Source organism: Pyrgilauda ruficollis, unplaced genomic scaffold (assembly GCF_017590135.1).
Source record: "Pyrgilauda ruficollis isolate IOZ18807 unplaced genomic scaffold, ASM1759013v1 scaffold55, whole genome shotgun sequence".
NCBI lineage: Eukaryota > Metazoa > Chordata > Aves > Passeriformes > Passeridae > Pyrgilauda > Pyrgilauda ruficollis.
The window spans coordinates 2,070,848-2,085,080 of NW_024527155.1; the positions used below are offsets into that span (position 1 = coordinate 2,070,848).

At 44.0% G+C, this 14,233-nt stretch overlaps 1 protein-coding gene across 4 annotated transcripts in view; it reads right to left on the minus strand.

Annotated features, from left to right (window-relative positions):
* TUB (TUB bipartite transcription factor) overlaps positions 1–14,227 on the minus strand; it is a 64,466-nt gene extending 50,239 nt beyond the window's left edge. For 3 of the 4 annotated variants that reach the window (XM_041481166.1, XM_041481168.1, XM_041481165.1), the window contains exon 1: positions 13,866–14,227. In XM_041481166.1, coding sequence (XP_041337100.1) covers positions 13,866–13,903 — 38 coding nt within the window. In that variant the 5' untranslated portion in view covers positions 13,904–14,227. Of the gene's footprint in view, positions 1–3,179; positions 3,205–13,865 lie in introns of those variants that run through there. The other variant, XM_041481167.1, reaches the window with a different exon arrangement.
* Between the last annotated feature and the right edge of the window lie 6 nt (positions 14,228–14,233).

Sequence of the window (14,233 nt, forward strand, 5' to 3'; positions counted from 1 at the left end):
GGTAATTCAAGATATTACAGGTCTTGGATTTTGTGCTTTCCATTTTTCAACAAAGAAAACAAGCCTAATCTAATTTGCTCCCATGTGCCATTTAAAAACGTAACTAAGCAGATCACAGCTGAAGTAGATCAGATTAACTGCTAAAGAAAGGTTGTGTTGACAAACTGCACTGAAAAGTTTACCAACACCTTTTGTGGATATGAAAGGCACAGCAAAAACATACAAACTTACTTGCCAGGAGGCTGTCTTGTGTTTAACTTGCAAAGCAAAGGCTGGCAGAATAAGATGTAACACATTTTTATTGAACAAAGAGCTGTTCAGTTGCTGTGACATCCGCAGCAAACCATTACAGGAAAGGGCTTCCATCACCCTTTTCATATCTTTTTAATACCTGGCTGAAGTTGCCATTTTAATTATTCCACTTCACCTGGTAGAATGCCTGTTAGCAACAAGTACAGCAAAAGAAATGTCCTCTGGGGACTGATGTGCCATGCACAGCCTTGTCTCTGGACACACCTGTAAGCCTGGTACTTCCCTCCTATGAAATATTTTCAGTTAAAAAGATTAAAATGTTAACAGAAATATGTGATTATCAGCTTGGTTGCTGAATTCCTAGAATAGGGAGCAGATCATACCATGCAACTAAAATTAAATTCAAAATATTTGGGTCTTTTTCAGAGAAGGATTGAAGTTATCTATCTCCCATAAACCATATATGTTAATGTCACATTTTGTAGAAGGCAGGGAACCTCTGGAAGTTGCAGGAAGAATTCTTATTTCTGTGACACCTATATAATAAAATTAGACCAGAGTACTCAAACTTCAAATTCTTTCACTGACAATTCGTATAATGAGGGGGTTCTGCCTGGTTTTGTAACACAGAAAGATTTATGCATTCATAATGCCTATAATAATTTCTTCAGTTGATTAATTTCAACTAAAATTAAAGAGGGCTAACATTTCTAAATGCAACAGATTTCATAATGAATTTGGTGGCTGGATAGAGGCAAAGGCCTTAAACAGTCTCTCTGTAAGAGAACGTTTTGGGGCTCAGCTCCATAATATGACTAAAGCAATGAGAATCCACATAGGGAACGTTATGAAGGACAGTTATAGGAATTCTGCTATCTAAAATGCAGGGATCCTAGTGTTCATATGGATCCTAGGACTATTTCTTACAGATATACACAAGAAGATTCCTTCCAACATCAACATATTGTGAAGAAAATTGACTGGGCTCATTTTTTTAATGCATAGCTCTCACTGTCCCACTTGGGATTTGACAAAGACAAATGTAAGTGAAATAAAAAAGAGAGTCGTATTTGGGGGAAAGAAGGGTGGAAGATAAAGCAAATATAATTCCTTCTCCAATCTTGCTGCTGAGTTTTCATTCTGGAAAAGCCACATTTCTGTATGTGCAGGGTCCCTATCAGTAACACAGGGGTAATACATTTCTGTCTTTGCAACCTCTCCCAGAGTTCCACACCAAGCAGGACACGAGGCAGTGAGACACAAGCCTGGCAGTGCACTCCAGCCCAGTGCCAAGGTGCATCCAGCACACCAAGGGACCTGTCCCACTGAGCTCTTGAGCCACAGCCACGCTGTAAATCACCAGGAGCATGCCAGGCAAAAGAGACAACCAAAGGTGTAATCAGTGAGCACGCATCCTCTCAGCTAAAGGAAGCTCTGTCACACAAAGCTTGAGACCTCTTCTAACCATATCAGATGTAATTAAACCACTTCAGGCACTGTGGGAAGCTATTTCCAAATGCATTTAAGTAAGGCAGAAAGAATGATTTTAGCTATTGGACCATTAAAAAGGAGTAAAGCTGAGATTCCCCTTTGGGTCTAATCAAAACATACACCAGCAGATGTTTTCTTCTCCTCTTTGATAAATACATATGACTGTGTATCTTCCGGATTCTTTATGAAACACTAATTGCCCACTGCACAGAAGGTCTAATTGACGCAGCATGTGATCACTGTTATTTGCACATTTTTCATAGCTCTAATACCTCAGTGCACAACCCATGGCAGGATACAAGGTGAGCCATTTCAGCCTGAAGGAGCATCCACGGAATGTCACTCAGCTTCATCCTGTCAGACAGAGGGCTCCATTTTCTTGCTCACTCAGGACCTACCAAAACTGGGACAGGGTGAGGAGTTTCAGCAGAATTATGGAAAGAAAGCTGGCTGGCACAAGCTAGCTAGAAATTTAGAGGATAGCAACAGCTTCCTGAATGAGACCCTCCAAATGTGTTTACCAATGTGTGGGATGGCATTGCACACTACCAGTGCACACGCTCTTATCTTCACTAGTGTCAAACTGGGGAGTACACAGGGTGGCTGTCTGGACTGCCAGCCCACAGCAGTGACCCCCAGCAGTGACCAGAGACTGCTCAGCCACCCCTTCTGAAACTCTGTGCGCTGGCAAACCAGGCTGCTCTCCAGGGAACACATCTGCTCTCCCCTCCCACCTGGTGACAGAAGGACCTGCACCTGAGTTTGGAATCTACTTTAGAAAGACTGCAGCTGACAGTTCTTGGATGGCAGCAGAGACCTGGAATCCTGCTCAAATATTTATCTGCTTTATGATTATTAAAAGATTTAATGTAAGAAGAGCTGGAAGATTATAAGAAATACTGCCACTGACTGACGAATTTAGCACAAGCCACACTATGTCCAGGCACTCTCCCAGCAGCTCATCAACTGTTCTCCCAAAACCAACATCAGCCACATACAGAGGACACACACAAAAAAGGAAAGAACCACAGAAACAAGGAAAACAAGCGTCCTTAAGTATTGAGTATCATTAGGAAACAGAGGCAGGCATTTAATGGTGCAAAAAGAAAACAAATGCCTTCACTTCCCAAAACTCGGGGATTTATTAATAATGACTCAATCACTGTTAGTTATAGACCTATTCTAATGCACGAAAACAAAAAATACAAGTGGTATCACAGCCATGTCATGAAAAATTAGCAACAAGACAGATGTCATCAAGTGCAAAGTGAAAAGCAGAACCATACAGAACAACATCCTTCTGTTCACTCCTTATTGCAATATGTGCTCATGTTTGGCATTGTTCATCCAAGACCACAGCAAATGCAATATTGCAGAGCTAGCTGTAAACTAAAACCCTTTGGGCTGAATTTTCACCCCAACACACAGAGACTTACTTTGAGGATGCTTCACAATGTCAACTGGGCATATTTACAGTCCATCACACAATGCAGTGAAAATCTCTGTGCCTCTAATGTATCTTAGCTTATTCTGAAAAAAAAATATTTTTCAGAAGAAAATGAGTTGCTTTTGCCAAAGAACACAGAAAAACTACACTGTGTTACATGCTGTTTGTCATTTTGAATAGGCAACACAATAGTCCTCCTCCTCCCTTCTCATTCCACCACATTAAATATTTTCAACAGAATCTGAGTATTCCTGAAAATCCAGTCATAGACAGGTTCACAGTATTCCATCCTTTGAAAGGCCTATACCAGCCTAAAGATAAAATACAGCTATTCTGCATGGTTTTAAACCTTCTGTTTCATGACCTTTACATTTTAACAGAATACAAGCAATAAACAGGACAGTCATTCCCAGTGAGCTCCCAGCTGCCTTATTATCTCCTTCAATTTGGTTATAGCTTACACTATTTGATACCATATCAATGAAAGGACAGCTTTCAGAAACTACAGCTATTGTAAATAAAATTAATTTCCTAAGGTTTAAATATTTTCTTCCAAGTCTAGAGTTCACTGGATTCTTTTACCAGAAGTCTTTGTAAGAGAATGTCAATCTACCAAATACAAAGTTTATAAACTTAATGACTTCCACAGTTTCAGAACAAAATTTTGGGGAGACAGGCCCAGCACATACCAACAAATAACCTGAAAATCCAAGCACTCATCTGAGGTATTAGAAATACCTTTCTAAAGAATGAAACAAAGAGCAGAGACTTGAACACCTGAACTTGCTTATCTCACTTTCCATCTCATGCAAAGATACCTTCACATTTTTTTCCAACAGAATAATCTGGAAATCACTCTGACTCAAGGTGCACAGGATAGGAGAACTTTTTTCCTTCCAATACTCCTCAGAACAACCTACATCTTGCAAATCCTAAGGCAAATAGCATTAAATTAATAAAAACCAGAGGGTGCCCAGGAACAATAACAGGAAGGAAAAAGGAAAGAAAGAAAGGACAGAGGAAAGGAAGTCAGGAAGTTAGGAAGGACTTTTCATTTCAATTAAATTTCTCCTGTGCTAACTTTTTTTTTTTTTTTTTTTTGATCTTCAAAATCTGAGAATGGTATTCAAGCCCCAAGGAAGTAATTAAGAATTTTTCAAGCTGCATCAACACTGCCAGAGTACTACAGTATATCATTATTTGAAATAGCCAACATTTAAAAGGCATCTTCCAGGATGCCTCAAACTTCTAGCAATGTCATGATCTTTTTGTTCTGACATGATGGCCCAGTTTCTCTGGGTATTAATAAAGTATTTCTTAATTAACATATCTGGCAGATCCAAGAATTATCCTAGTGTTCTAAAAAGCCAGAGCCTAGATTAGGTGGCTCATAGGCTAGTCCTCTTTTAATAGCCAAAAATGAATACTCTTATTTCAGACCAGATGATGAATTCTACATTAAAACCTATAAGCCCATTGTGAACTGTGCTGTGGCAGATCCCCAGCTGTAAACAATTCCTAGCTGTAAACAATCTAACACATGTACTGGAAACAATTGAAATGTGGCAGTCCCCAGCTCCTCCCAGACTGAATTGCACCATTGCTGGTAGGAGTGAATCACTTGTGCATTTCTGATGTGACCCATTACCAGTGATCTGGAAAAGGAGATTGAGGGTTCCCTCAGTCAGTTCACAGGGATGCCAAGCTGGGTGGGAGGGCTGATCTGCTGGAGAGCAGAAGGCTCTGCAGAGGGATCTGGACAGGCTGGATTGATGGGCCAAGACCAGCTGCAGGAGGTCCAACACGGCCAAGTGCTGGGTCCTGCCCTGGGGTCACAACAACCCCAGGCAGTGCTACAGGCTGGGGAAGGAGTGGCTGGAAAACTGCCCAGTGGAAAAGGACCTAAGGGTGCTCTTTAACAGCAGATGAACACTAGATAAGAGTGTGCCCAGGTGGCCAAGACAGCCAATGGTATCCTGGACTGGATCAGCAATAGTGAGTCTGGCAGGAGCAGGGAAGGGATTGTCTGTCCCCTGTGCTGGGCACTGGTGAGGCCACACCTCGAGTGCTGGGTCCAGTTCTGGGTCCCTCACTGCAAGACAGACATTGAGAGAGTGGAGAGAGTCCAGAGAAGGGCAATGAAGCTGGGGCAGTGTCTGGAGTCCTGTGAGGAGCAGCTGAGGGAGCTGGGGGTGTTCAGCCTGGAAGAGGCTCAGGGGGACCTTCCTGCTCTCCACAGTTACCTGAAAGGAGGCTGCAGCCAGGTGGGGGTTGGCACCTTCTCCCAAGTAATTAGCAATAGAATGAGAGAAAACAGCCTCAAGTTGTGCCAGGTTAGGTTTAGATGAGATATGAGGAAAAATTTCTTCACTGAAACATTTGTCAAGCCTTGGAACAGGCTGCCCTGGGTTAGTGGTGGCCTTGGCAATGTGGGGTAAATGGTTGGACTTGATGATCTTGGAGATCTTTTCTGACCAAATGATTTTATAATTGCAGAGATGTAACAGTATGCCACATGCAGAGGCACATGAGCTCTGCCTTAAGGACAGACAATAAAACAATGTCAGTGTTATTCTAGGGCAAGCATGAAAAGTTTCTCTAAAACCTTACACTTTACTTTTTAAATCTGCAGCAACAGCCAGTGGAGTGATTTAAGATTCAGTAACCTGGAAGAATCAATTATCAAGGTCTGACTCAATGGTGTGTAGAGACACCTTTAAAGTTATTTAACATTGCTCTACAGATGCAATGTCCCAAAAGAGGCATTATTCACCCGTACAACTGAGCTTAAGTTTCAGCACAGAAAAGGTGCTGAAACTAGGTTTGCAAAACACTGTTTAATGGAAATTCACACTCCTGGCTTGAGTATTGGGATTTATATCTGCCAAAAATAGTGGAATGAATTCCAGGGTACAGTATGTGTCTTAGTCTTTCGGTTTCCACTCAACCTGATCCGAGCAGTCATTGTCTGGACAAGTTATCTACTCTTCAATTTCTACAGTACATTCAATAATTTCCTCAAATTTTCAGAAGTGAGAACTGCTACATGATGCAATGTAATTTGTTTTTGTTGCTGTTACTGCAGCCAAGTCAAAATACTGCAGTGGTAATATGGGCTAGCAACAACCTGCTCTGAAAAAAAAAAAAAACAGACCTGTTTTCCTTTTGTTTCTTGCTGTGGCACAGGAATAACTAATGCAAATACCTAGCCTTTAACTTCATTTTGCTTTCAAACTGATACCAAATTTGAAAGACAGAACTGTTCAGATCTCTTCCCTAACTGCAGATCAAATACCAATGTACTTGTATTTCACTTGCAAATACAATTTCCATCTTAGTCATCATTTGCAGCTAATCAAGGAATTTCTTCATCTTGTAATATCTCATCTGCTGGTAGTTAGAACTGTGATTGGAATTGAAATTACCATTAAAAACTTCATGCTGCGGTTTCATTACCTGCGTCAAATGAGTTACAATAATCATGAATTATGATATTCACAGGCTTGTGTTAACATGCATCACAACAGGGATCACGAGGTTTCCACTGAAATTTGCAATTCAAGACTTAATTTTCATAAACATCTGAGAATCCAAGCTAGAACTCAACTTCATGAAAGAATGACTGGGGCACTTGCTTTGTCAGAGAGCAAGATAAGTGTGTCACTCACAAGCACACAGGCATATTCATGCATTACACACCACTTGCCCTTATCTGCTCAGCTAAAACATGAGCTCAGACAAGGGGATGGCACCAATCCAACCTCTTTTTAAGTCAGTAGAAAGGCTCTGGTGCCACCTCTTTGTGACAGCTCCCTGCAAGAAACCACACAACTGCACAGATGGCAGGGGACAGCCTTAGTCTCTACAGCATCCCTGCTTCAGGGGGAAGGATGTTGGTCTCAATGCACAAAATCAGCACCCAAAGCTGCAAAGTTCTTGTCCTGGCAGAAACAGTTACTCTCCTTGCTCTCTAGGGCCCACTGCATTTCCCTGAAGGAGGAAGTGTTTTCAACTGGGTCACCATTTCTCTTGGAGGATAAAAAAAAATAGATAAAGATGTAATCCCTCAAGTTATTAGCAATACAAAAGTATGAAATCTACTTCTGCTATAATCACTGAAAGGGGAAGGAAAGATATCTTTCCATTTCTTATTAACATAAAAGAATAAAATACAAAACCATCTAAAAAGTAATTTAATTATGGAGCAAACTGAGCTTTTAAAGCATCACGAAGCTACACAATGTAGACACAAACTACAAAAATTACATTGCCATCAAGTGTTAGATGAAACAACCTGGCATAAAATAACTATGTCAAGAAAAAAAGTTTCATCTTTTATGACGTGTACTCATCCAAAATAATTATTGCAGTCTTTCCACTTTCTCCCACTGCTGCCTTTGTACACTCTATACACCCTTCCCTGAGAGCACATTTCCTTCTCTAAGTCAATATCCCCTGACTTCCCATTTTCTTAAGAACAGATAGTCCAAAGAAGCTAATGATCATATGCCTGCAACAAAAATGAAAGCAAAAAAAACCCCATGCCAGCAATCACCCTGAGCTTTCCATTTGCATTTTGCGCCCCTCTCTTGTATCTGCCTTCTAAACTGAAAATTTTCCAGCCTAAAGGCTGCCTTGCTCTACACCTGCATATTATTAGCATTATGTAAATGACAGCAGGGCCCAAAGAGGTGTTACATTCTCAGCTGAGAGTGCTCAGAACTTGCTGGTATGATCATCACCCTGACGTTACATCAAGATAAGAGATTGCAAAACTGCGGGAAAACAGTTCTTCCATCCCTGCCACCCCCTGTGCGTGACAGACCTGTCACCAAGGGCATCTCCTAGTCCCAGTGACTGGCCTTCACATACTACAGGAACAAAATGTTCAGCAGTAAGTGAGATACAAAATAAACACCAATTTTAATATCCATGCTTAAGGCATTAATCTTTGAATATACCACTGCAAACACTGAAATTAATTGTCAATAATCTGCAAAATAAATAATTTCAGCTTTTAAAAACTGCAGATGTACTAACTACTTAAGTAACACAATGAGAAGTTGGAATTAATTTCTTTAAAAGCTCTAAACAATAAAATACAAATTAAATAGCAAATGTTTACAGGGAAGGGTATCTTCTGCAGGCACCATACAGCTGGCAAGACAGAATTCCATTTTTGTGAATAATCTCGAAGTAGGAAAGGGAAAAGAACAGAAAAAGAGGCAAGAAGAGCAAGATGTAGGGAAAAATGGCAAAAAAAAAATCTGTTCATCAGTTGAAAGAACAGAAAAACATGAATTAGAAAATAAGTCATTAGTGTGAGAGGAAGAAAAATGAGGAGGAAGTGTGAAAAGAATCCAGCTCTCTAGAATGGCAATTTTTAGTTACTAAATAAAAAGTACCACCGTCCAGAAAAACTGCTGCTTGCATGTCTAAATGGATGCCACTCCAGGGAATGTCCAAACACCCTCAGGCATGAGAATCAAAACTGTCCGACTCAGGGAAGTGCAAGAGGAGAGACATTACATTTCCTATCCACTTCCCGGCTGTGATCCAAATCTGGCACAGATGGCTTGTAAATGATTGTCACTGCCAGGAACCTGCAAATGATTGTTGCTATCAGAAACCCACTGGCCTGTGAAAAAATCAGTTTTCATCTCAATCTGGCTGCTGATACCGCAAAGGTGGTGGGGGGTGGCAGAGCTCTGGCACAACTGGTGCATCACTCACTGTCTAAGGCCCATGCAAGGGGTGGCAAAGCCCCTTCAGCCCCTTTCCTAAATCCACCTCTGGCACACTGTAAAGCACAAAACAACGAGGTTTCACACCCAGCTCTGCAGCTCATCTCCCTTGAGCCTTGTCCCATTTCCATTTAAGCCAACACCCTGCAACTTCCATAGTTTGGGATACTTATTTTCCTCACCTCTCTTCTCTGCCTGGTTGATTTAGGCTACCACCTTCGGGGTAGCAATTGCCTCTGACATCACCCTCACACTGATGCCGGGCAAACCACCTTTCATCTCTGCACCACAGCAGGAACACTCCATGCAAGAGCACAGAGTTCCATTAAGAGAGAGCTCTAACTTAAATGGTTAAAAGCACATGACCAGGCTAATTTTATACACTGAATAGCCTGAGACAAGACAGCCTGTTTCAGAGAAGAGGACAGACACAGTATTTGAACTCTTTTCCTTAAAAAAGGAGCTCTTGTAAATTCTCCATGCCATTCCCCACGGCAGGAGGCTGGGAGCGAGCCTGCCTGCACTGCAATACTCTCGGTCACAGACTGCACCTTGCAGCAAGGTGAGCCCTCCACCTGCACTGCTGCCTTCACAATGTCAAAACTTCAGGGTTTATAATATCCCACTACCTCAACAACATGCTCAGAAACAAGTGTGGGATACCCTTGGTCTTCAAGGCTGTTCTTGTTCCAGGACTTGTTTACACATCACACTTTCAGAAATCTTCTTATCTGCCCTAATTGCGATGATTCATGAATTTACAACCCAGCTGTGCTGCTCCACAATTTTCTTCCAACTGTAATCCTTCCCTTTGCAAGTAAATAACTTGTGACTGTTTATAGCTGCAATATCTAAGCACAGCCTTAAAACTTCAGAGCAAATTCATGAAAGCTACAAAAATTGAGCTTAATAAAACCTGTCACAAACAAAAATAATGTGCATTATTACCACCATCATGTACATATCAAGGCATATTATGCCACTGCAAATGCAGGCTGTGTGATCTGCTCTCTTCAGTGCTTTCAGTGCCCTCAGTGCCAAGTGCCAGGTCCCCCCAGGGCACAGTTCATGGGGTCCCCTCTGGCCATGGCAGGTTCATCCACACAAACCAAGGCTCAGCAGCATCACACAGACACTTTACAGAGAACCCTGGGGACTTGTATTAAATTTATTCCTTTGTGGATTGGGCTTTTCAGCTGGTGGTGTTTAGATATTTCTCATGGAACAGGTTAGCTGGTTGTATAAATGCTGCTTTTAAAGTTACAGGATCAAGATTTATTGTTAAAGAAGCAGCTGAAAACATAAGAACAAATAATAATAACAGAGACAGGGGCCTTACTGTAACTGAGTTTACTGATACTTTCATCATGCCTAGCAGCAGTTTTATTTGACTGCAGTTTTATAGTATGAGGAATGTCTTCACTTATTCAAGAAACACCAGCATAAAATAAAAATGAGTATGTTATATTTAAGTAATGTTATAAATTAAAAATGAGTTCAAGAAAAAGATATGAAACAAAAACATACTTTTGAACAAAAAACCTGAACTCCTGTGAATTTGTAATGATTCCCAGACACTTCTGCATTGTATTTTCTACTGGAAACTGCTGAAGGATACCAAAGGAAAACACTACTGTGCCTGAGAACCTAATTCCTCAAGAAGCTACATCTTACTCTTAAGTTCCATTGCAAAACACTTTTGGGGCTGGGGACAGCTACATGGACTGCAACTGATGTTTTTTTAATTGCATCTAAACTATTTTGAGTCTTTATTATAAAGAGCAGAGACATTGTTAAAAGCAGGTAGTTTAAAGAATTCCTAGCTCATTGTACCTCATGTGCAGCTTCATGCAAGTGCTTAATGATATGCTTAAATTTTTATATATGAAAGGTGTTTCATGAAAATAAATGCAAAATACTTACTTTCAAAAAACAGCTTCCCAACTATTTTTCATAATGTTAGCGAACTGAAACCTCATCCTACGACTACTGATATTTCAAAAGCAGAATACTTAAGAGAGGATGAAAAGAGATAAGGGCAAAACACTGAAATCACAAACTCACAAATAATATGAAGCTTTTATTGACCTCAGCACGAACTAGCACTGACACTGAAAAAATTACCTTACTATTTTTTGTTAACTCTCTCAAAATGTTTTCAGCATCTTAAAAGGGGAAGAGTAAGTTTGTGAGCTACGGGCATGCAAGTGGGCTGCTTAATGTATTGTACATGACACACATGGAACTGACTCCCTCTGGCTTATTTCACTTGAAAGGAAAAATATGACATTTTACTAGCAGAAATACAATCCTTCTCTGCTTGACTTAACTCAGGTTTAGAGCTGCACATATGTTCCACTGCTAGAAGAATACATCTTTCCAGACTTCAGCATGCCCAGCAGCCTATGCTCTGTCCCCTACATGAGCAGCAGTGACACCCTTGGCTGTCACATGCCACCCAGACCATAAAGAAGGTGCTGAACCTTTCTCTGGGCTCTGAGAGTCAGCAACCACTGAACTCACCACAGTAAACAAGAATGTGAAGCAAGAGGGCAGATAAGCATGGGGCATTTTGCCCTCAGAGAGAAGATGATCTGTTCTAAGGGTGCACATCAGGTCTCTCCTCCTCCTTGCATATTTCACTCCCTTGAAATGGTACTTTGACCTAATTTACTCATACAGCGCTTTCATGTGTAAACTCAGTCACCTGTGCATTCACAAACCACTGCTTCCTGGGCAAGTATGTTGAGGGGATCCTGGAGGATGCTTTACATGCACAAGTCCAATAAGATTTGCAACAATACACTTCTAGCTCAAGAACTACCTCTGAAGACTGAAAAACAAGTCAGCTTCTCAAGAGAATGCTGTTAGAAGCCCAAATAAAGACACTTCAGAGCAGAACCGTGGTTTGGTTGCCATTTGGTTTCGAGCAGTCCTCAGCAGTTGCTCACCATAAACACATCATTCACATTCAAGAATAACATTATATTAGAAAAGATATGAGTATCATCAAATCTGTGTTTCTCTGAGATTTGCTGCTTTGCCTCCCTTTGTTTGTGCTGCACTGAGCAGAAATAGAGATGTTTTATTTCCTTCTTTGAGGCCACTGCTATAAAACCCCTCAGCAAAGTTTTGGCATTGGCCTCTGCAGAGCCTTGTGTACAGTGAGAGAACGGAGAAACTCTTCCACTGCTGCTGGGATGAGCCACGAACAGCTGTTCCTCTGGTATTTCTGTCCTCATTACAAGGCTTCAAATTGCATCAGAATGCATCCACTAGTCATTTTTGAAGCCTTATTGCCAATTCCTTACATCAATTCAAAATGCATGGGCTGAAAGTGCTATTGCTGAGAGAGTGGCAATATTCTCAGATTCATTGTAATCATGTTTCTTTATTTCTTTCTAATTCTACTGATTTGAACTATGATGTGCACATATCAAAATAGCAGATTTCTACTTGTGCAGTTTTCTTGGAGATTATTTTTCTCTGCGTTAAGGAGTGATGCAATTGCGTTCACGTTGCATTCCTTGTGGCATACGTCTGCTACAAACACTGTCATTGAGAATGTGGCATACTACAACTGACCTGCTTAAGCAGCTGTCTTTCTTTTAAAACGCACTCTGTACCTACTTTAATTCCATGATTCTCTACTGACAACAAAAATAAAAGGTTTATCATAGAATCAACTAGGTTGGAAAAGAGTGCTGAAATCATTCAGTCCAACCTATGACTGAATACTATTGTGTTAACCAGACCATGGCACTCAGTGCCACATCCAGCCGTTCCTTAAACACCTCCAGAGACAGCGACTCCTCCACCTCCCCAGGCAGCTCATTCCAACACCCAATGATGCTTTTAGAGAAGAACTTTCTCCTCATGTCCAACCTAAACCTCCCCTGGCGCACTGTAAGACTGTGTCTTCGTTTCCTGTGTTACTGTATCTACCTTGTTTCACTTACAACCAAACAAATGAAAGAAACATGCTTGCTGTCGTTTTCACAGCACCTTGTTAAACCCGTCGTGATTTCCTTCTGTAAAAATTCAGCTTGAAAAAGACACTTTAACAAAAACTAAAAATAAAAACAAACAAACCCATCATGTTAATGTACTCTGAATAGCAGATTCGGAAAGGGATCTATTACTAGAACAGCCCATCCCGCTCGCAGCGAAGTATTTGGCTCGGTTTCCCCTCGGTCCGCCAAGTCTGACACCAACTATTCCATCGTCCGGTGGTGCATGCTGCCTCTCCACACCCGGGCGCTCGGGGTAGGGCACGGCTGCGGTGCTGGGGGCAGGGGCTCCGCGCACCGCGGGGCTCCGCGCACCCGGGGCCGGCTCCGCTGACGCACGGGGCTCCCGGGCCGCCGCCGCGCCGCGGCTCCCGTAGCTTATGGCAACGGCGGAGCCAATGGCAGCCGCGGGCCGGGCGCTGCCATGGCGATCCCGCTCCCCGCCATGGCGGCACCGCCGGCCCCGCGCATCGCCCGCCCGCAGCCGCGCTCCCGGAGCCGCCGCCGGCGGGGGCAGCGCGGGCCCGAGCCCGAGGCGCGGCGGCAGCCACCGACGGCGCAGCGCTCCGCCAGCCCGCCGGGGCCGCAGGGCAGAACAGCTCCGCGCTCTGCCCGCTCCCCGCGGCGCTGACAGCTCGCCCCGAGAGCAGCCCCCGAACTTCGCGGAGCGGCACCAGCCCGAAGTTGGGAGGCGGGACCGGGCGCCCCACCGGGGAGAGCCCGCCCGGGCCGGCCCGCGATTCGCTCCCCCTGGCTGGACCCACCGCCGCCCCGCCGCGCCCGGGGGAGGGTCCGGCCGCCCCGGACCCGCGACCGAGCTGCGGGCTCCGGCGGGGAACCCCCGAGAGGCAGCGGCTCCTGCCCAGGGGCAGCCCCGGTGCCTCCGCCCCACCCGCCGCCTCCCGCGGGGTCTCGCCCTACCTGTAAGGGATCCAGTCCGCCTGGTGCCGCGAACTCATCTCTCCCCGGCGACGCTGCCCGGAGCCGAGGAGGCGGACGCGGCCGCTGCTACCCGAGTCGGAACCCGCCACGGCGCGGGCAGCATCCTCCGTCCGGGGCGGGGGCGGGCGGCGCGCCGGTTATCCCGGCAGCGGCCGCAGAAACATCCCCCCGGGGAGGGCTCCCAGCGGCGGGCCGGGCTGCATGGGGAGGGGGCGGCCGGGGGCAGCGGGAGGCGGCTCCCAGCCCTTCCTCCCTGCCCGGAGCGGCGGCTGAGTCGCGCACCGGAGCGGGGAGGGGCGGGGGAAGGGCCAGCGGCGGGCAGGGAAAGGCAGGGCAGCAGCGCCGCG